At 44.7% G+C, this 23,492-nt stretch overlaps 3 protein-coding genes across 3 annotated transcripts; all 3 read left to right on the plus strand.

The window, feature by feature from the left end:
• Nucleotides 1-8: 8 nt before the first annotated feature.
• LOC144119770 (uncharacterized) lies at nucleotides 9-3,718 on the plus strand. Its single transcript, XM_077652312.1, has 3 exons — nucleotides 9-17; nucleotides 1,171-1,645; nucleotides 3,690-3,718. Exons 1-3 carry the CDS (start codon nucleotides 9-11, stop codon nucleotides 3,716-3,718), a joined length of 513 nt encoding a protein of 170 aa, XP_077508438.1.
• A 4,513-nt stretch (nucleotides 3,719-8,231) lies between these two features.
• On the plus strand, nucleotides 8,232-12,279 carry LOC144119771 (uncharacterized). The gene is made up of 3 exons (XM_077652313.1): nucleotides 8,232-8,258; nucleotides 10,157-10,631; nucleotides 12,203-12,279. Exons 1-3 carry the CDS (start codon nucleotides 8,232-8,234, stop codon nucleotides 12,277-12,279), a joined length of 579 nt encoding a protein of 192 aa, XP_077508439.1.
• Nucleotides 12,280-15,602: 3,323 nt separating this feature from the next.
• LOC144118686 (uncharacterized) lies at nucleotides 15,603-17,681 on the plus strand. The gene is made up of 3 exons (XM_077651539.1): nucleotides 15,603-15,693; nucleotides 16,676-17,150; nucleotides 17,545-17,681. Coding segments are annotated over exons 1-3 (486 nt in total). The 5' UTR covers nucleotides 15,603-15,684; the 3' UTR covers nucleotides 17,547-17,681.
• Nucleotides 17,682-23,492: the final 5,811 nt, after the last annotated feature.

The following is a 23,492-nucleotide window of genomic DNA, read 5'->3' on the forward strand; positions in this document are numbered from 1 at the left end:
AAGCAAAAATGATCGCTGTAAGTGTGCTTCCAAACTTCAATCTAAATAAGGCGTCAATCAACCCTAATCAGTCCTTAGCTGCAGTTTGCACCTCATTTTACAATATCATACCCACAGGCTCTTTACGCGTGCACATAATACATCGGACAAACCCAGTAAATCTAGAGATCTGTACACTACGTCTTCTTGCGCCGTTTACTGACTGCGGCGGATCAACTATAATGGAGGCCGTCTATACACAACAAATTAAGTACAAACCAATTTTCTCTCTTTCCTTATAACAAAACACACTTCACTCCGGTGATACTAGCTACACTTCACAACGGTACAAGCAACTCATCGCCTCTGACATTTTCGCGAAGGACGCTTATACAACTGATCGGCGGCGAAGAAGTCAGGTTTCATTTCGTTTTTCAAATTTTGCGATGAATTCGGTTAGGAACAAATCAGTTATTATTCCAATGCAAATTTTTCACTCACAACTGTTGGCCCAACGGCAGGCTTTGAAACAAGCAAAGAGGACACATTCATTCTCCAGTGTTTCTGCCACTAGCTTCTCAAATCCGGCGAAAAAGCACGCATTTCAGCAGTAAAGAACGTAAACACAATACGCCTCCTTTCTGGGGGTTAAGCGAATTTTCAAATCTTAGAACCTGGGCATATGATAAGTTTTATAATTATACACAATGCGTTTATAGTAAAAAGCATATTTTAACCTTTCTGTGGCTCAGCTTTTGCCGCGAGGCAATTAAACTCGATGTTGTCTACAAAACGTCCCGAGTGTTTTGCGAAAACTACTCATTTAATCAGGCAAAAACAATGAGTTACAAAACACTGCCGTCTCTAGAGTAAATTGCTGAAGCAGTCAGCATTCTTCTCCCCTCTAAGCTGTGATATCAGAAGAACCTGAGTTCCTCCTTTGATAGAAAATGTTATGTAAGGCAAGTGATTTTTAACAACTGTATTGCGCTGTGCAATGCATTTTTATTCTGAACATTTATGTCATGCTGTTCCTTTTTCCCACCACTGGCCGTCTGTAACGACTTTGGTCCCCAGCCTCCCCTCTTCACTACCAACCTATTACATAAACTCTTTCTTCTAACCCTTATGCCAAACAACGTAGCGAAACCATCAATCCTACACTAACTGAATTGCTACAAACCATTTCAGCTCAACGCCTGCCTCCTACTGGCCTTGGCCAGCAGCGCCTTCGGCGGATTCGTGTCCACCTACGGTGTTCCAGTGGCCGGCTACCACGCAGTACCTGCTGTCTCCAGAGTGTACGCCGCGGCGCCGGCTGTGTCCACCGCATTCCACCACGCACCGGCAGTGTCCAAGGCCACCCGGGTGACCAGCTTCCAGACGGTCCAGCCTGGAGTCCCACACACTGTTGCCAGGGTGTCCACTTACACTCCCGCTGCCGCCGCCGTGCACACCGTCCACGCCTCGGCGCCTGCCGCTGTTGTTGGCGCTGTACACCACGTTCCAGCTTACTCCTACGGCTACCTCCCAGCTCGCTACAGCTACAGTCACCGCTACGACGCCCACCCGCTGCGCTACCGCTACGGGTACGGCCTCACCCCGTACGGCCTCAACTATGGCTACGGACTGGACACCTATGGCTATGTTGCTCCTTTCAAGAAGTGTAAGTGTGCTGCTTTTATTATTGAGCAGGTGCGCTATATTTTAAACCCTGCCAAGAAATACAGAGGAATGAGTTTAATCAACTCACTTCATTTTTTTATCCTAAAATTTTTCCGGGGAGCTTTCTGCTTTCTTGACTGCAACCACAACAGGAAAGACAGTGGAAAAGGAGTGAATTTTTTTATTTGAAGTCCTAATACGCCGACAACTGATCTCATTTCCAAGCTCTGTATTACTTCCCACTGTTCACAATTTTTAGATTGCTGCATGGGATATATTTTGGCTGAAATATCGTGGACATTCATTATCACAATGAATTCTGAAATTATTCGTGATCCTAGTTGCTCGCAGAAAAGCAAGAATTTATAATTTTGAAATTTTTCAGGAATTGTGCCTGCAGTTGCTCCACGACAGCCAGTTTGGCCACGCCAGCTGAAATACCCGAACACCACTTCCCGTTAGAGCTTGGACATCGCTTCTGCAAGATCATCAACAATCAGATGGATGTCCACAAAGAAAATAAACATTTTTCATATAAACGAAACTTCTGATTTTTAGCCAGCTACACTCAATTAAGTTTCTCGGTGCAGGCACCCAGAAGCGACCTTAAGCGTGGCATTGAAGTTTAAGCATGCAGCTTCCTATTTAACAAATACGGAATTCTCAACTTTCAACACGATTCACGCTGAGGTAACGACTACGGAGGAAACAACAGAAACTACCGGACAGGCGAGAAATTTCGAATTGTTATCATGAAACTTTGTTCTAGGCGAGCTTAAATACTGCGTTGTGGAAGAATGGAGGGTATATGACAAGCCCGAAGCAAAAAAAATTAACACTTCATGTCTGAACGAGTTGAGAAGAAAAAAGGGATTGGGCTAAGTAAAAAGTGCAACACAACAAAAACATTAATAATGTTACGAATCCAAAATGTAACATGCAAAGAGGGCTCTAACATAAATGAATTTTTAGGGTAAAAAAACATGTATAAACCGTAAAATACGCGCGTAAAGTAGTCAAGGTGAACAAAAATAAGGAGGATGCTTAAGCTCCGCCTTAACAGTAGACACGATAGCGCCTTCTCCTCCCTTTTTCTCTTTTTGTAGCGACAGCTACTTCGAACCTTCAGCGTGGCGGCGCTGCAACGTGGTCACGTGGTTGATCACGTGGTGCGTGGATGGTCACGTGGTAAGGAGCAGCTGCCGGCGGCGTGGCGCGCTGGCGAAACTGAGGGGGGGGGGGGTGGTTGGAGAAAGGGGAAAGGGGGAGGTAGTGAATCACGTCCAGGGACGACGATGAAGAAGGAACGCCCAGCGAAACAGAGCGGCGAAAGACTGACTTTGCAATTCGACTGAGCGAGTTCCACTCGGCCAGCTGTAGCTCTCGCGTCACTACAGGTTTAACCAGAGCTAAGCCACAGCCAATTTTTTATTCCTTTTCTGTCTGATTTCTCACCGATTAACAATCCATTATCACAATTAACGATCACAGTACGGTTTAGCACCAGAATCTTGGTTACACAGCACGCTGATACAAAGTTAGCCGTTTTTGTGGTCTATGTCCTAGTGACTTGGAAGGGCCGCACGGCTTATCTCAAGCCCCAGTCATTATACGCACCCTTATGCCCGCTCCTTCCTTGCTAAACAACCGTTTAAAGTGTCGTATTTGAATATTTGAGGTATTTTATGAACAAAGGCATTGCTACCACCCGTTTTTCAGCCATTCAGAGCTTTTTCAGTTTTTCGTGTGATTTTTCTTAGATGATTGTTGAAACGCTCGAAGTTCTGCCTACAGACAATCAAGTCATTCAATTCGTTCTGCTCACAAGGAAAACTTAGGCGATGGACTGCACGCCGAAATATATTCTGCGAATAATTTTAGGATCGTGCGTCAGTGCTCACGCTCTTAACTGCCAGCAGTACGCGAGCCTACACTCATGATTGCGCAGGCTGTCACTCAGAGACGCGGGCAGACCCAGACAGAAGCCAGCTGAATTGTAGCCGTACGCGTGTGCTAATCTCAACTTCTGCTCTGCAAAAATGCAGATCATGGCAGCAGCCCGTACAGGCGCTGAAAAAAATATTCTCAAGCTTGTAATTTTTTTTTAACCATAATTTCCTTCTTTATTTGAGCGAGATAAACCTATTACAGAAATAAAAAGCTAATGCGTGTAGGTACACCGCTCGAGGTTGACAAAAAAATGACCTTTCTATACTTTTGTTTTCCTGATTATAATTCAAATGTAAAAAACTTACAATTTCAAATATTTAATTAAAAACACAAACACATGTATGTTTAAAGTTTTCTCAAAACCTACATGCAGTGAAACATGTATTTCATGCTCAATTCTTATGTAACATAAACTAAAGAGGTGAACGTAGTGAAAAAATCAAGACCAGTCGTTTCTGCGTGATATAATGTCAGAAACGATGTGACACTTTATGAAAAGCTGCATTTATTCCGCTTACTCACAGAACGCATGCACCAGGAAGAAATTTTATGCGGGTTGTTTAAATTGTAAAGGCAGCAGTCTCTATCCTTACGCCTCCTTCTTGTCATGTAAGTACCCATGTAATGCGCTTTGCTTCAAACTGACGTCAAATAAAGTGAGAAAGTAAGCAAAATACTCAATGTCAGCTGACACACTGAATTAGAAATACATGTTAGAATGCAGTCTCGGGTGGACTACGCACACTTCAGACATGCCGTTAATTATTGGTTTGGTTTCGTTTATAGGGGTTTAACGTCCCAAAGCAACTCAGGCTATGAGAGACGCCGTAGTGAAGGCCTCCGGAAATTTCGACCACCTGGGGTTCTTTCACGTGCACTGACATCGCACAGTACACGGGCCTCTAGAATTTCGCCTTCATCGAAATTCGACCGCCGCCGCCGGGATCGAACCCGCGTCTTTCGGGCCAGCAGCCGAGCGCCATAACCACTCAGCCACCGCGGCGGCCCTGTATTTAATGAATTCATTTCGAAAATCTGTATGACAGTGACGTTCATAAAGGATTTTCTAACTTCTTAACTACTATTTCCGATCCGATTACCGGGTCAACATAGGAGTATTCGTGGCGCAACTACAAGCAAGCCATATGTCCTTGGATAATTGAGCAAATACTCGCGGAGTTTAAAGAAAAAAGGATTCATTCTACAAAAAACTCCAAAGCAAGAGAAAAAAACGTTTACTATTTAGGACTGCTTAAGTACTGCAGAAATAAATGCGTAGCACTAATGACAAAATCAAAGAAAGGAAATTATACTAATTTCGTTAATCGCCAAGGAAAGGATACTAAGCAAGTATGCAGGATTGAAAGGGAAGAAGAGCCGTAAAAAAAAAGAGCTCGTTCCTGACTACTTGTCAATAGAGACTGCTAGCTAGTTTAATCTATTCTTCACAACCTAAGGTCAGAACAAAGCGCAACCTCCTTTGTTAGCACCAGTGAAATTGGACATACTTCGAATTTTTAATTTTGAATTCAATTTTTTTTACCGCTACTAGCGATGAAGTTAAAGTAATATTAGCTAACATGACCACGAACAAAGCGGCAGGGCCAGATGGCATACAGGTCAAGATACTCAAGGACAACATTGATTCGCTTTGTGTTCCATTATGCAGAATATTCAGTCACGGGACTGACTCTAGCTTATACCTCGATACTTAAAAAAGCGCAAAAACTCATACAATATAAAAAACTGGTGATCCTAATAAACCGTCTAGCTGCAGCTCAATGTCTGTCATCAATATGCTTTTTGAAAAATTAATTGCCGCTCAACTAAAAACGTTTCGTGATGCTATTAATATTATTTGTCCTCAGCAGCATGGCTTTGTCTCTAACAGCTCGACGTCTACGGCTGTATTTACTCTTTCAAAATTAATTTTACCTGCTCTTCAAAACCATAGCGTTGCTATAAGCGTATTTATAGAGATAAAAAGTTTTCGACACTGTTTCGCAGTTGATTCATTTAAAGTAACTGGAAACATACGGCGTATACAGCTCGACCCTTATGTTTTTTAAAAGTTGCATATCATTACGACAGCAGCAAGTGGTCTTTAAGCAGTTCAAGTCCACGCTCCAAAATATTATATGTGGTGTACCACAAGGATCAGTTCTGGGACCTCTTTTATTTTCACTCTTTATTAATTACCTCCGGAATGCACTACAGTGGTATCAGATTTTGATGCTTGCGGATGACACTGCATGTTTCTTTACCAGCAACTCGCTTCAGGCATGTGTTATAAAATGAAAAATGCAAATAGAAAATGGTATAGAAAATGAACTCGATCGATATTCCCTTTGCACTGTGTGGCAGCAGTCATTCCTAAAGGTCATTCAGCTGGCCTAGTTTCATGATTGTCACCTTCGCAGCTGCTTCCGTCCACTTAACCCACTGGACCGCTAGAGCGTCTGACTGATTTTGGTCATGACCGTTACTCTCTTCCGCTATGTACCTTTCTGGATTCCTTGACGGAGGAAGTAGTAGTTTGCGTCAAAATGCTCATCTCCGAAGATATATTTTTCGGGTACGGCGAGTAGAAAGCTTTAATTAGGGTTGTTAAGAATTTGATCATCTGGTTATTGGATTTCCCAAGCTGCATGGTGGTGACTATACGGCCAGTGGCATTCAACCACCGGTTTCATTTTTACGCCTATTTTCCGGTTAGTTCACTGTAGTGGCCTCCCCTGCGATGTGTACTACCGATTTCCAAGTAAAGTCATTTCAACCACAGTCCACCTCACGCAATGATTTAACGACGGTACTGCCACGATGGTACTGTCCCTAATACTGTCTAAAATGCTTGCAGATAGTGCCGGGATGTCAAAGGGTGTTAACTCAGGCAATGCTGTCGTCTTTTAGTGTTAGCAGTGTGTCTAAAATGGTAATACAAAGATTTGCATTTTAAGGAAGTCGTTGTTTAGTGCACGCTCCCAGGTGACGTGATAAAGGGACATGTTAGCATTTTGGCTTCGCCCGTGGCGACACTTGTTCAGACGTTCTTCCTTCCCTTGTTTCTGGAAAACAGTGCCTATAGCTGGACAACAGATCTCAGCGAGTAATTCGGTAAAAGACTCGTTCGTCATCTAGCTCCTGTCGCAAACCAAGTCTCAGACTTTTTCAAACAGAGCCCGCGACAGGCATCACTGTCAGCAGCCAGTCTGTGGAAGTGCGTGGCGCTAGCAGCCTCGGGTTTGTTTTCTAAGCCTACTAAAGCCTACTATCACCATAAAAAGAAAACGAAAAAGCGCGCAAGACTTCAGAAATTGGGCGCCACAGAGATGATATGAGCCGCTCAAAGTAAAACGTGCCGGTGTTTAATAAAACACATGTACCTTTTTCATTTTCCTTGCGGCTTTTAAAAAATGAGCTGGCGTAGAGAAATTACCAGTTTTATTTACGATATCGTTTTTTTATGGCAGGAAGGGTAGTCAGGGAAAACGCTAGAGAAATCAGAGGTACCTGCTCGTGTTATTGGTTCGAAAACCTGGATGTTGTTAGTAAGGGCGGAAAAACATCTGGCTCATTGAATTATGTTAAAGAGGACTTCGCATCGCAGAAAATCACAAAAACAAAGGAATTTGTATTTTCTTCTTGATTTTATACCCGCCCTGCTGCATCAGTTGGAATTTCGTGTAAATAAATTTCCGAAAAAAAATTTTTGTGAACAAGACTCCGATTCTGATTGCATGGTGCCGCTCGGTAATTGACCTTCTAGATATGCCCTGCGTTCGAATCAACGGATGATCACCATAGGCATCACTGATGTATTTAATAAACAAAAATGTCCGCTGAATATGCCACACTTAACGACCCACTAGGTTGGTTCCAGTGCAGGACTTGTGGAATGCACCTCAGTTATTTCCTGCTTGCCCTGTCCTCCACCCGGTGCGGGCTCCTCATCTCATAAACTTCCTTATCTCTTATCCCCGACTTACCCATCCTTCCACCTCTCCTCTCCACAACTTACACCCCTCTTTTCCGAGCCGAAGGCACGTGCTAGTTGATGAGGCTACATTATATATATTATACAATTATACATATTTACAATCATACATATTTAATTTATGAACTTTTACTGTCAGACAGCGTGGAGGTGGATAAATATGTGGCAATTTTCATGCTTTCGTGGCTATTTTATGACGACAACGACGATGCAGACGCTGTGGAACGCCGCTAGGTTTGGAGGATTTTTTTCTGGAACGAGACCCTGGGATGCAGTATCGATCACGAATTGTGCGCTTGTCCTTCGTCTAGGTTAAGTGGCCAACAAGCACGACTGGTGAAGTGCGGTGGAATGTGGCGGAAACATCAGCGATGAACTCAATGATGCACTTGTGCGAAGCCTCGGTAGATACGTGTATGCACTGAAACGAGGACGATGACGCATTCAAGTTTGCGTGCACACAAGTGCACGTGTTGCAAGCTTTGTTTAAGAAATATACTGGTCGGGATGGCGAAGGAGGTGCCTGATGGCTGCTTACGCGGCATGGCCTGCGCGGTGGTTCTGTGGTTATGGTGTTCGGCTGCTGACCCGAAAGACGCGGGCGCAAACCTGGCCAGTGCGGCCGCATTTCGAAGGAGCCGAAATGTTTGCGGCCCGTCTACTGTGTGAGGTGAGTGGACGTTAAGGAACCCCAGGGGGTCGGGATTATCCGAAGCCTCCCACTCCGACGCCTCTCATAGCCTGAGTCGCTTTGGGACGAAATGCGACCGCCGCGGCTGGGATCGAACCCTTGTCTTTCCGGTCAGCAGCCGAGCTACGCAACCACTGAATCACCGCGGCGGCCGCAAAAAAAAATGTTCAAATATGCAACTGTGTTAGCAGCCAAATATGTGGGCTCCTCCTAAAATTTATATTTTGTGCTGCACACTATCCGGACGCATAGTGCCTGTTTATTTGATGTAGCCCTCAAAATTAAAATTAAATGTCCTCATGTAAAGTGTCCTTCACCAGCTAATTAAAACATGCATCAAAGACGGCCTTGTGCCCAAGCGTAACCACACGGTGTATTTTTTGACATAAATTCGGTGATGTCTCTAAGTAGTAGAAATGCAATAAAGGGCCTATATTAAAGGCACTCTAGTTCGCTAAGCCAGTAAGCCTCCGTGTTTGCTCAGCGGCCAGTTGCAAATGCCGAAACTTTTCCTGCACTTCTTTAGTAGCTCGTTTAAAGAGCTCATAAACTGATGAGTGCCTGAGAATTCAAGAAAAGTATTCTGGCTAAGCGATCAGCCGAGATAGGGCGCCTTGGATGCATGCGGCTAAGGACTGCATTCTGGAGATAGCCATCTTCTAAATTCGCAAACGCTCACTCAAAACACGAGGTTCGATGTACCGTCTCGGCACCCAAACGAAATTAGAAAATATGCCGCTTTCGTACTGTTCGCCCATTTCTTATCAGTCTGCAGATTTGTTTCTCATTTCTTCATCACTCCGTTTTGCGAGAAGGGCATGGAGCACGCATGGTATGACTAACAGAAGCTCCCGCAAAGGCAGTTCTGCTTAGAACTACTGAGCTATTAAAAATAAAATCTGCCGCTCTATATCGCGGCCTCCCGTGACGCGTTAGGAGAAGAGCACAGAACACTAGTTCTCACCTTGGACGCCTTCAGAAGGTCAGGTACGAGATAGTTGTTTCTTCTTAGTTTTAGTTATCGCTAGAAAGGAGGCATTCGTGGCCGTTCAGACTCTAGGTGGTGGTGAGCTATATAAGAAAGCTCCCGAGTCGACGGCTTCATTCGACTGCGCCACCTCATCCAACCAGCTCATCCAGCAAAAAAGATGATTGCTGTAAGTACATTTTTATGTCACTGGCAAGCATGAGTTCAATTCGTGGTTCATTTCACACTAATTTATGATTTTGTTATTCCTATGCAGAAATCAGCACGCTAAATAGGCACATCTTCTTCACACCTATTGTGATTTGAACATTTCGTAAGTGGGGAAAAGTCTTAAAAGTAGTGCTTCTTTATTACTGAAATCAAGCTATTCCTGCAAGAACTCGGATGTTCAAGTCTACACTACGACAAGTTAAATTTCCTTATTAGTGCATTACGGATTGAGGAGAAGGCTTAAAAAGCCCTCATGCTGTCCAATATCCACGACAGCCACTTCTCGAATGGGACGCTCATTTCGCCCATTTTCTGACTAATTTGGCGTACTCTGTATCTACACAGGCGGATCACAGCTATGCAATCTTGCACTGCCACACATACATGGGAAGGAGATAAGTGTTATTGGTCTACCTTGTTGGTTATTTGCTATTATCGCAAGCGTTTGACTAGCGCCACTTGACGTTCTGCTATCGTTTTCGACCGCCGTTTGCGTTAAAACTTTTTTGTTTGTTTTCGTGCTTTCCTCAGCCACATGTAAGCGCATCTATAAAAAGCAAAAATTATCCAGGGAATATTATCACTTTTATTCATTTCTTGCATTTATTTTCTCTTTGTAGTTCTTAAAAGGCAAAGTGAACAAAAAAATCCCATAGACATTACCTGAAATTCTGTGCAGCTCCACGCTTGCCTCCTGCTGGCCTTGGCCAGCAGCGCCTTCGGCGGGTTCGTGTCCACCTACGGTGTTCCAGTGGCCGGCTACCACGCAGTGCCAGCTGTCTCTGGAGTGTATGCCGCGGCACCGGCTGTGTCCACCGCATTCCACCATGCACCGGCAGTGTCCAAGGCCACCCGGGTGACCAGCTTCCAGACGGTCCATCCTGGGGTCCCACACACAGTTGCCAGGGTGTCCACTTACACTCCCGCTGCCGCCGCCGTGCATACCGTCCACGCCTCGGCGCCTGCCGCTGTGGTTGGCGCTGTCCACCACGTTCCAGCTTACTCCTACGGCTACCTCCCCGCCCGCTACAGCTACAGTCACCGCTACGACGCCCACCCGCTGCGCTACCGCTACGGGTACGGCCTCACCCCGTACGGTCTCAACTACGGCTACGGACTGGACACCTATGGTTATTCCTCTGTCTTCAAGAAATGTGAGTTTGCTTTTGTGTGGTCCTCCTGCAGTCACTTTCCCGACGTTTTGTACTTGTAGCAGAACGAGTCGTGTGTGCAAAAACAATAAATATTTCAAAAGGTTACCGCCACTCACAGGTCGCATTATAGGTAGAACTAAAGGCGGTATACGAATAAGCTTTACAAGAACTTACGAGGTTTATACTCTCTTGGAAATCCGAAAGCTCCGAGAACTCGGCCTGATTTGCACGAGGATCATTGCTTCCCCGCTGGCAATTTGCAGCTTATGAACTTCACTGCCTTGTGTTCTAACTGTCGTATCTTATTTTGTCATGATAATATATCATTTTATTTTTCTTGTGCATTTTACAGGAATGACGTCCCCATCGACTACAAAGCTGTTTTTTCACGCCGCCACCGAAAATCCGCATCTATAGATATTGCCAGATGCTGGATGACAATGATGGAAGACATGCAGCCACGGCAATATAATCTATTAATAAAATAGTCCCTAGCAAACTTGTTGTCACCTTTCTTCTTTTTTAACGGCTGTAGATAATGGAGCGTATATTCAGGGCGCTGAAGAGGCAGTTGCTTCAGCCTTCAATTCCGGAAAGGTGCGGAATGCCCACAGCTCGCCATCTAATACAGCAGTAATGAACAGTTAATTCTTAAAGAAGAATGGTACAGCAACGTAGGTGACTGCAAACATGAAGTGAGAGGCGTGATTATAATAGAAAACTTGACTTTCCATGTTTCCGCCTGCACAGTTATAAAAGACACGGCCTTCAAAACAGAGAGAGTGAAAATGCAGAATTCTTGAAAATAAATAACTATTATCATGGCTGGACTACATACTGAAAACTGTGCAACCATACATTACAAACATGTTAAGGCAGCGTTGTTAATTCTGTAGTTTGCGCGAAGTCCCTAACTTTTGCTCCTCGATGCGTTGCCTTCCGTTCCCAGTCGAAACATTTTCGCGAATAATTTGCGCTCTCTAGGCTTTTAATTAATGCATTCAAATTCAAATATAATGCAGCTACGCAATTCACAGATTCAACTAACCCGTGAACTAAAAACTACATGATTACCTCTGTAATTCGCTATGAAAAGGAGTAAGCAAAATGCGCCTACGCATATCAGGCAGGCGACTTCATTTTCTGTCTGTGCGAGTGTGCTAACGTTCAGCTTGCTAAAGCAGCGGTCTCTAATCTCTGCTCTGCGATAACAGCGCATAATGATGCGGTTCGGTTCTGAGAAAGTGTTGACAGTTCTGCCAGTGCAGGTTATTTATGTGAGGTATACCTGTAATATTTCCAAATGTGTTTCTGACAGATAAAGATAGATTTTCCATCAAAGTAATACCAAGGGTGGCGGTCGTTGGAAAGCAGGTGAATAGTATTTAGTAGGTCAGTAAACTAATAGGTAATTACCTTTACTAATAGACATAGGCGCCTTTTTTCTAATTAGACATTAGTAGCCGGGAAACCAGTAGCAGCCATATTTGTTTTTACAGTTTTGCAAACCGACCAGTGGCTAATGAAACACGCAGCGCCGCAATTAATTTTTGGGCATCCCTGCTCTGCAGACAGAAACTTCCCGGCTGTGGAGCGCACGCAGCGAAGCCCACTGGCATACGTCACTCAGGCAGCATCTCTCACGTGACCTGCGCCGTCCCACAGCAGTGCTCTTCTCGCTGCTCCAGTGGGACAGAGAAGGCCGCGTGAAACGTGATCTGGTAGCTGTCGCTGTCAATAGTTCACTTCAGAAAAGAGCAATGGGTGTTGATCATCGTTTTTTTTTTCATTTCTGTGCAACAGTTCAAAAGCAGGCTATTTGTGCTCGTATGCGGAAACCGGCATCAAAGTAGACTTAAGTAGCACCAAGTCAGCTCAAGATACGCTGCATCTTAAACAAAACACTTGCAGCAAACTGTTTTACAGCGGCAGCTGTAAACCGTGGAATCTACTGTGACAGCCATAAGACTTTATTTACTTAGTCAATTTATTAACTTCCGCTTAACTGAATTGATTTTAGTTTAGACTGATTTACTGCCCTATGTTTATTTCAACTCTGACAGGTGGCCGCCTGCCAGTACCAGGGGGCAAAGCGCAAAGGAAGAAATCCCCCTTGTCAGGCTTAGAGGAGAGAAGGTTGAGGACAAGTGCGAGAGGGGATAAAGGAAGAGTTAACTGGTGTCCCGGTATGGTTTCGATGATTCGCCTTACCACCGCTAGGCTTACTTTTACGGCTGACAATGTATATTCCACAACCAAATGGAGGACGAAATGGCTGAATCAAAGCTGTAACAGGTTTCACTGATTAATGCGCTAAGCCGGCAAGCTTAGTTCCACAAATTTTTTACACTGCTAACAAACCAAAGATATGCAAAGCCGTCATGCATGCAACAGTGAAGAGCCCACGGTTCATGTTGGCAAGGCCATCAACGAGGGTAAGCTTTCTGCTCTTTGTGATTCAGTTCCAGGAATGCCCTTCCCGGCATAATGAGCAGTGGCTTGCGCTTGACCATTAAATATACCTCCCGACGACTCAGTAAAGAGTAGGTTGGAGGAAATAGCATCGATTAATATCTTTTTTGCGCTTCCACTTTCCATAGGGTCTAAACAAGTATTTGGGCTCCCGAGTACATGCAGATCCATAAAGCAGGTCGCAGAATCAAACGCGCCAGCAAGCCCGTGGCTCGCGGAGCGTGTCCGAGGAGGGATTTTGTCGCCTATCAGCGGCGCCGCCTGGCACACGACGTGGTATTTTTTTTTTTGTTAGACCGAGAACACTACTTCACGAGGTCAAACCGTCTCTCCGGTTTCTATACAGCATGACCTTGAGGTTGAACTTAGACTAACCATAAATAAATTACTTAATTAAACATTACCGCGACTGGGATTCAAGCCTGTGGTGGCGCGAACAGATCAGCTTCGCTGGACACTCCCCGATAGCAGCCGATAACACCTCGCGTTGTTGTTGTTGTTGTTGGCCTCAAAAAATGACACATACCCACAAGGTAGACTGGCCATAACCTGGACCACTGCAACACACTCTCTCGTGCTGCGCGTTGCACATCGTCTTCATCAACTCATACCACTACAAAAGTGATATTCGGACCTTGATCAATCTGGCGGCAGTGACAGAGACATGCGTTGGAATGGACAAAGCTGTGGCAGAAACATGGCAGTATAGGAAAACACACTGACACCGACAACATTGCTGCAGAAATGCGGCACTGGATCATAGGCCACCGGCGTACATTGGATAAATTGGCATTGACGATGAAAAAGTTGAAGACGCGCATAACTGGCTCCTTGGGTCTGTGCACACCTCAGTGATTAGAGAAGGTGCGGTCGTCATATTAAGATTTAAAATGTCAGCAGAACAGTGCATGCGTGAAATAGGCTTAAGTGCAAGCAGTTTAAGTGCAAACCTTCGACAACATGTGATGAAACTGAGCCCTCTGATGAAAACTGCGAAGTGTTGGTAACAAATCGTATGAGTTAACTGCCGGAAAGTTAAAATCGACGAGGAGAACAAGTCAGACGAGCTGCTACTGCGGCTAGTTGTATGATCCTTACCTTTCGCGAAGATTCACACGACGAAGCGCTACGAACTTTATGTTTTGCGCTCTTTATGTATGAGAAGGAAAAAAGAAAATAAAAAATGTCAACTGTATCAACCAACACGTCCTCATTATCATATCTTAAGATCTCTTTATCGTATCTTTACTGACTACTGCTCGCAGCTGTCCCGATGAAGTGTTCCTCAATTTCCTGCATCGAATAATTAATTTCTTCCAAATTTTCCAGCCCTCAGTTAGGTTAGCTGCAAAGGAATAGCGACAACGTTGACCTCGTCACCGAGACATCATCTTCATTGCTTACTTGGCTGCCAGCGTAAAGTGTTCGATACCCTTACCGATCTTGAATGAAACACCAGCGGATAGAGTGAAAAACAAAGCACAAAATTCTGAAGTTTGGTGCTGGCTAATTACTGGCATACTGGCTTGCTAATTTGTTTTTGTATGTATAATGCACGCTGGCGACAAGAGTCCAAGCTAAATATAATCAACTAATGTCCCTTTCTATAAAATGCTAATGACACGCCGTTATCTAAAACCCGCTTAAGGCTCCACTTGAAAACCGCACCATTAATCTGAGAACAGTCGACTGCTGTTGTTAGGTTACATTGGCAAAGTTATTGGTTGCTACGTGAACACATTTGAAGGTGCGTCTGCGCTGTTGGCGTAGAGCCAGTGGACAAAGTATAAAAGGGAGCACAGGCGTCGGGTCTGGCTCGCCAGCGAGTCAATAAACGACAAACCAATAGCTCGCAGATGAAGTTAAAACGTCGAGAACATATAATGTCTGAACCAAGCTTCCGGCACGCTTACACCCAAAAGCGTGCGACCATTTCGAGAGATGCACATTGGCAGGGAGATACGAATAGATAAGAGCCGTCTAGCTCTACGTGCTGCTGTGGATCATGTTTTAGAGATTGTCATCTTTAAATGCCGTTAAAGCTCACCAGAGACAGTATAATTATATATAATTATATTGTCTCTGGTGAGCTTTAACGGCATTTAAAAAGCGAAAAATCAAGCTCGGGCATATAGAGGAAAGGAATTTTATATCTTTTGTGCGGTACTCGTTATTTTCTCCTCCGTCCAAATTTTCTCTTCTCGCGGATCAAATAGGAAGGCCTTGTCTTTCCTTCTTTTTTAAAAATCTCCTTCGCGTGCGGACTCATACCTCACGTAGCCCTGTACGTATCTCAAGTGGCTAACGCGATGCTGCCGAACTACACTATACACATAGCCGCGGGGAGCAAATTCTGTCGACCGATAGCAAAGTTTTAAGTGACATGCAAAAAAAAGAGCGTTAATCTTTATGCACTATCGTGAGCTTGTCCTTGATTTTTTTTTTCTTTCTTCAGAATTCAGAGCGAAACAGTGCTTGCACGTTGAATCAGCCCCAACCTGCTATATAAGACCATCGCAGCGTCCACAACTTCACTATACTCAGCCTCCTTGGAGGAAACCACCTGTACCAGCAGACGAAAATGCGCACTGTAAGTCTACTTTTTCCTTCTGTAAGAAGGTGAGTGTAAAAGACAACAAGATGTGCCTTAATGCGGGCTCCGCTTCACTGCTACATTACTTGAAGAATGGAACTAGGAATCGTGTTCCAGGAGGCTAACGCTAATGGTTCGCATGAAGAGATGCCATCGACACCAAGCGCCCGAAATTTGTTTAAATTAGAAAACAAACTTCGCTAGCAAAGCTTTGCACGTGTCACAAAGAGTTTTTCCGTGGATGCTAAATATTTCGCAAAGCAATATTGCGAACGGTCACCGCACTCTAACACACAATTCATCCACTAGAGCTCCTTCAGCCCCAGATTGCCGCTTCACAGAGAGACTGAATTTTTTTTTTTCAAAATGCAGGCCAATATGGGCTTTTCCATAGCTAACAAAACACACATTTTCAAAAGGTGGTGCGAAGAGGCGAAATCTTGCGTCTCTTATTCCGGAATTTCCCGTCCAAATTGTCAATATGATCCAAAGGGTGCACCTCCGTCCAGTAAATGTAGGTCTCACTCTACGCTTGCTATCCTTCTGTAACATCATTGTTGTATTGCGTCATTTGAACCGTCCCAAAGAAATAGTGTCGAGTTCATTGCACACCAGCTGAGGTGGCTCAATGGTAACCAAGCCTGGTAGCTGAGGACAATGCAGTGGATATGTGTCCTGCTGACGGATGCTCCATTTCTCTGGAGCCGACATGCAAACACGGTCGTGCACTGATATCTCGGTGAAACCAATGGATGACGGATGGTCGATACAGTAATTCGGAGCCCGCCATGATTGCGGCGCCTAAGCCCACCATGCTGAGTTGGTGTTTGAAAGCAGCCAGTCTATTACCCAGCTCCTTGTGCCACAGCAGTAAAAACGCCCCGTAATCCGTTTTATCCGTTTTGTAAGATGTGATTAAAACCGTGCCGCGTGGCGACACATACCCGGGGACAAACCAATGACTATGATTCCCGCCCAGTTTCCCGCCTACCTCCTTCTGGCCCTGGCCAGCGGCGCCTTCGCCGGATTCGTGTCCACCTACGGTGTTCCAGTGGCCGGCTACCACAGAGTGCCAGCTGCCTCTACAGTGTACGCCGCGTCGCCAGTTTTGTCCAGTCCATTCCACATTCCGCCGCCAGTGTCCAGGGCCACCAGGGTGACGAGTTTCCAGACCGTTCAGCCGGGAGTCCCGCACACTCTTTCCAGGGTGTCCACCTACACCCCCGCCACCACCAGCCTCCACACCGTCCACGCATCGGCGCCTGCTGAACTTGTTGGCGCTGTCAACCACGTTCCAGCTTACTCCTACGGGTACATCCCTGCTCGTTACAGCTACAGTCACCGCCACGACGCCCACCCGCTGCGTTACCACTACGGTTACGGCCTCACCCCATACGGTCTCAACTATGGCTACGGATTGGACACCTATGGCTACGTAACTCCACTCAAGAAGTGTAAGTACAAGCTTCAAGAAGTAGCCTTTCTTAATTGCATAAGCTCTGTATGATGGTATAACAGTCCAAAAACGTTCCCTTTTTTTTCTTTCTAGAGGAATTTATGAAACGTTTTGGTGGCCTAAGTGGCTCAGTGCAAGTTAGTGTTGCAAAAAGTGCTTCTGAATAAGTTAGGAACATTTTCGCTGGTTTTTACCCTTCTAGTTGTGAGAATCGCAAGCACTTTCAAAGCTGAAACCAGCAGCAGGCTTTGCTACGAATTCAAATGATCGAGTTCAGGCTTCGCACACATTTTAGAAGTGGCGTGTAGGCTCATAGTGACTATTACGGTATTACCTCATTCGATGTCTATCCGTTTTCAATTGCGTGATGTCACGTTTTGTCTCTTTTTCAGAAATCACGCCCAGAGCGACTCCTATGAAGGCTTCGATGTCGGGGCTATTGAGACACGATAAGAAGAGACAGTATCAATAATTGGGCGTTGACTCTTCAATACTTACAGCGTCGGGGCTAATTACATCGATGAAATAAATATGCTCTTCTCATGTTTACTGCCTGTTGTGAGTCGTTAATATTGCGTTTAAGCTGGACAATGAGCCAACAACCGGTATCTCTCAGGCTCTTTTCCTGAACTGCATTTTAGGTGTTCTGTTAAATTCGGCACATTCGCAAGGGTCACAATTTATAAGCAATAGTGTGCTAGTACTGCTTGCAACTTCCTTTCGTCTCGATTTCGCTTCCTCTTAGATATGTTTTATTATGAAAACCATTTGTTTTTTATTATTTATTTATTATTGGAACCTTCAGGGCCAAAGGCATTTCAGATGGGAGCGGTTACAAATTATACAGAGAACAAAAACAAAAATTCAAAATACAAGCGCCAAGTTCTTCGTTATACAATTGAATAAAAGAAGTAAGCATAGGTTGTAAGCGCATGGTAAGAGAGCAAACAAAGGTAACTAAGGTAAACAAAGGTAATGGGGAAAAACAAGTGCACCTCTTGTGAGCCTTAGTATACAATGTTAGCTAACCTGTTAAGGAAGAGCAAGTTGTTTTGAATGCAGGCTGTGGATTCGGAAAGTGGTTTTAACTAATGGCTGCCTTGAAGACTTTTTAGTGCGCGAAATTCCGTGCACCGATTTTTCATCATTGGAACTATGTGCCCAGATCTGTGGCCGGATCCGGTATTCAGAGGGGTGAACACGTCCAAACAGCCAAACACACGACGACGCCATTTGAAACCCTGATGCAGATTTCGTACCTCCAAGCAGACAGCACAATGCCACATTTTCAACCTCTCGTAAAAAGACGCCAGAACAATTCAGTATCGAAATGAAGTTTGGCGTCATGCATAGTTTTTACCAAATACGAATCTTGATTCCCTGTGCCAAGTCCTGTATGAAGGGGGTATTCAATTCTTATACGCAAGCTCGTGTGCTGTGTTCGCGGCAACCGCAGTTAAAGTGTGAATCTCTAGAAAATATACAGAGATTACAAAAGGAAACCTAAATTAATTGCCTCAGCTAAATCGCTAGGCACCTCAGTAACTCAATAGCGGCTAGTCCAGAGCACTAATTTTTCGGTTAGAAAAGCCCCTGAAATAGTCGCGTACGATAAAAATTGTTTTCGTTTAGCATCTCTACCTTTTTTGCTTTTTTACAATACTTTTCTTCATTTTGTCAGACTTAAATGGCACGTCGACATTCGGGAGAGTCATTTTAGGCCAGTTCCTAGAGCTTATGAAGAATTACTTGCAGTTAAGAAGCTTGCGGTACGTAGAAAGATTAAAAAAACGCCGTGAGGTTTACACGTATAAAGCACAAGTTGAGGACTCAGTTTGTTTCTTCAAGGCTCGAGAACCCGCTCCTGCAATCATCATTTCTCCTGAGTTCCCTAGGGAACAATCTGCGAAGATATTTATATGGAATCTTAGAGAAGCGATATATTAACAACAATGAAATGTATTAGAATGGCGCGCAGCACAATAAAACTTTTAATCAGCGTGAAACAATAAGATACGAGCGCCCTGAAGCGAGCAAAGAGCGCCTGTCGGCGGGCGTATTGTTACTCGGTGCAAATTCCCGCACCGTAAATCCGGCTGGAGAACTGAACCAGACCGAGTCGCACTCTCCGCACATGCTGTAATCGAATCAAAATCGAATAAGAAAAAACAGGAAACCGTTATCAGTACCCAATTAGAACGCAATGAGCTCAAAGATATACTCCGTACTCACGCAGAAACATCAAGAAGTGCGGTATTTGTTGCAAACACAACAGCTCACAAAAACAGCATGGGCTAGATAACGCTCAAACGCACACACAGAGAAATAAATGCAGAAACATACCCAGCACGCAAGGAGGAGGTGTAAATTTAGTACTAGGCCAAACCAATGCAACGCAAAAGGACAGTAACGCACAGGAAAATAGGTAAAAGCTGCGAATGGGATGGTGCATGTGAAAAGTGATAGTTTGGGAATACTGCAGCGCGGAAGAAATAAAGTAAAAACAAAGAAAACAAGTTCACAGCAAATATGCTCTCATTTTTGCTAAGCTTGTCCATGATAGTCCCATGAAAGCACGTCTCTTATATAGGCAGTGGTTTTTCCCGAGGCTGCAACGCAACCGTCTTCGCTTCAAAACAAATTCGAAAACACCATGAATACCATGGGAGCCCCATTTTTCATTCGAAGCAAGCCCATCAAAGATTTTAAATCTTTCGTCGCTGCGATCTAAACTGAATGATTTAGACGAAGAAGTTTAACTGCATTTCAACTTATCATTGACCCCAGTCGTATATTTTTCTTAATAATTGTTCACTTCATACAGACAGAAGTTTTTGTACTTAGATTCAGAGTAAAGGACATGGATATTACACAAAAAAGGCGACACTTCAAGCAGAATTTTGTTGAAGCATCAGTAGGATATATGAGGCAGTTAGTGAAGAATGATAGATCAGGAAAATACAGGACAAAAATCTGCCGCAGTGGCTCAGCGGCTTTGGCTTCGCTCGGTGATCCCAATGTCGCTTGTTTGATCTCGGTCGCGGCGGCCGTATTTGGACGGAGGACGATATGCCAGAGGCGTTAATATATGGTGGAATACCTCTCATGAAGGCAGCTTCACGAATTGTCACAAGGGTTAACATTGCATGGTCACAGGTCTTTCTATTCCTTCTCATATCTAATGTGAACCACTCGAGCTCCTGCAGTAAACCGTACTTGAATGCTCGAATGTTCGTTATAGATAGCTTATAGGGGCTACCTACTTGTGCCTAGTTTCGTAACAACCTGAAAAATTACCACTTATGTATTGGTCACAACTACTCATTGTGCGTTGCTTGCATGCACGTGGGTCATCTTCGAAAGGTTCCTCATCGAGGCTGATCAAAGCTTCTCAACATTTTACGAAGGCATATGAGAGCAGATTTTCACCTCGAACATTGTTCGTGTATTCATGAGCAGTTCGCCACGCTGTGTCTTATGCTTAAAGAATTAAATCATTGCAGACGGCTTGATTATGATCCTAACTTCAGCGGTTGTCACGCCTTGCAACCTGCAAGACGGTAGCGGTAGCACGAGGAGAAAAAATTTCAGGGGTGCACTTAAGTCTGCTTGCGTGCTGTAATGCGAAACCATTGCTATTACTGCGCGTCCTTCCTCCCTCATCCGCATCCGCCATCTCGCCTACGCGCGCGCCTTCTGCTGGAGCAGTGCCGTACATTGCGCGGGGAGGGGTTCAGTTGGTGACGCATGAGGGCGCTACAACAGCACTTTTACTCAGTTCGTGCGGACACGCTCTGTCCCCAACTGCACCTGTCCACAGCTTCTGGTAACGCCAATCATGAGCCAAGAAATGCTTTCGCATTTGAAAACAAATCTGTAGACGATACAACTGAAGTCTGCAGCGAAGCTCCGCCCACATTAACGACAGCCGTACAGATTTCCTCCACGACAAAAAGTAGACCGTTGTTCAAATTTTTCGTTTTACCTAAACAAAAAACTAATCACAAGACAAAATTATAGGAGCTAGAATTTTGATACCTGACTTGTTTAATATAGTCAAACGTTAAAAAGTTGATTTCGTTTACTATTACGATGGGCCAGCGGAGTAATACAGTACGCCTGCTGTAAATGCAGTAAAAACTGCTGTTTTTTTTAAGTTGTATGCTACTAAAGTCTCTCTAGTCGTCTAGGGCGTCAGATGTATTTGTTGTGCTCTTCGAGCTAAGCAGCGCATTGGTTGCTATCGTGGGTTGAGGATCTTCCGTCATCATCATCCACTTTCCTTAGCTGTACAGCGCGGTCAACTTTCCTCGCGGCTATTCCTGCTTTACATGCCGCGGCGTTCGGTGCCTTCTCTCTTTGCTGCTTGGCACGTTCTCAGTGGCCCTCGCGTTCTCAGTGGCCCTCAGAGGCCCGTAAAAAGGCCATACTCAAATGTTAGCCTTCGTGTTAGGCAGCATAAAGCTGCCGCTCGCATCATTGGCAAGCCTGTTTATCTTTTGACTTATCCGGATCTATATATTGCACGTTTGCTGTGCCATTGCTACTGGCACTGAACGTTTCCAAGCGCAGAACAATTGAACGAAATATGATGTCGAGGACAAATAAACTGCCTACATTCCCTTCTCCATTCTCACTGTGTCTTATTGCACACTTAACGAATATAAAAAAAACGCTCGGCACTACTGCCGCAGTGCATTTGGATGCGCAGAAACAATGCGTAAAAGAATACGAAGACCACGCTGTTCCACTGGTTTAAGGCATATTGGACCGGATTTTCAATATTTGGTTCACCCTTGTAGTGTGCGCTTCTGTAGTTCATGGCAATGCGATGTGTCTATGACCCTCTTGCTGTGCAAAATCCCACTACTAAATATTTATTTGTCCCAATCGGGGTTCTCTCTATCAAACCATTGTGAAGCAGATGGTGAAATGAAACACTACAGCAGTTTCTCCTCTCCGGTCGGTGGTTTGCTTCTCTGCGAAAAGCTTATCTGCAGATTCCCTCGCTCGATTAGGGCTTCCTCTTTCTTTTCCGGTTCTTCTCTCCTTTGGTGCAAGCGCCAGGGGATTATCAGCATAATTTCATCATTGCGTTAGGGAGACTCCTTCGCTGGTTATAATTCACAAAATTTTTACCACAAAATTCAACCTCGACTATCTTAAATGAGTCAATGTTTTACAACTGTTTGACTGTACAAGGCACCCTCTGCAATCGCCCGCTGTGGGTACCTGCAACTCCAGCAGGGTACAGTAACAACACCGGGCAAACTAAGATTTTGTTACGACATCGAAACATCACGTTCACCCGGAACAAAGGCCCCTCTTATTTCTCGAGCACTCGTTCGAAACTGAAAAAGTATTACCATTCTGTACCGAGGAATAGGCTTCGCTTTGCTTTGAAATATTTTTTTACGGCCACATCCATATGCGTGACTTTGTCCGTCGTGAATATGCGCCCTGAATATTAAACGGAAACAAGGGAAGCAAGAGCCAGAACAAGCAATGCGGGCTGGAAGAAATACCTGAGCACGATGTTCACTGATGTGGCAGGCCCAATTAATAAAAAGTGGTGATTGCAATGAAAAAGAAGGAGGGGGAGCAAATTAATTGTGTCTCCATGAGAAGTTGAGTCAGTTGCCGTGGAGGACGCTTTCATAGCCTTAGGTATGGTGACAGGAAACAACTCAGCAATTATGTCGGACTCAGAAGCAGCAGGCAGGAATTATATTAAAGGTAGGATTGTCAAGATGGGGAACGAAACATTAAAAGGTAGAATCCCCATACAGGACAGAGTTAGTATAACATGCACCCAGCCCATCAATCAATCAAGGCGAATGACGGCACAACGCCGCTGGTCGAGGTCTTCTCCTCGAGCATCCCCCGTGATTGACCACAGCTCTATAAACTATCTACTAACCTCCAGAGAAATTCTCCAACACTTGAGACTTTAAGGCAGGACCTGCTAAGAAAACCCTGCCATTCCAAAAATAAACAAGCCGATGGAGGAACAATGCAAGAGCGCACTGTCCGGCTCTGACCTGCTTCATCAACAGAAGTTGCTGGCGCGAGCCCGAGCTGCAGCAGCCTCCAACCGACACCCGGAATAGAGGGTGCGACCACCTAAAATGCTTTAATGAAAATTCTTTTCTCCCTCTCCGTGGCAGTTGGTGACCAGGCTGGCGTCTGTGTCGCAGGATGTTGTAGTGAAAACTAAAACGTTTAAAACATCGCCCCAGAATTTTCCATCCAAATGGGCTGGGAACAAGTGAGGACGTGCACCATGTTGCACCGAGGCATCATGAACGAATAGGTCGTCGGTCGTGAAGCCTTTGAAGCG

The sequence above is a fragment of the Amblyomma americanum genome, chromosome 2, assembly GCF_052857255.1.
Source record: "Amblyomma americanum isolate KBUSLIRL-KWMA chromosome 2, ASM5285725v1, whole genome shotgun sequence".
Taxonomy (NCBI): Eukaryota; Metazoa; Arthropoda; class Arachnida; order Ixodida; family Ixodidae; genus Amblyomma; species Amblyomma americanum.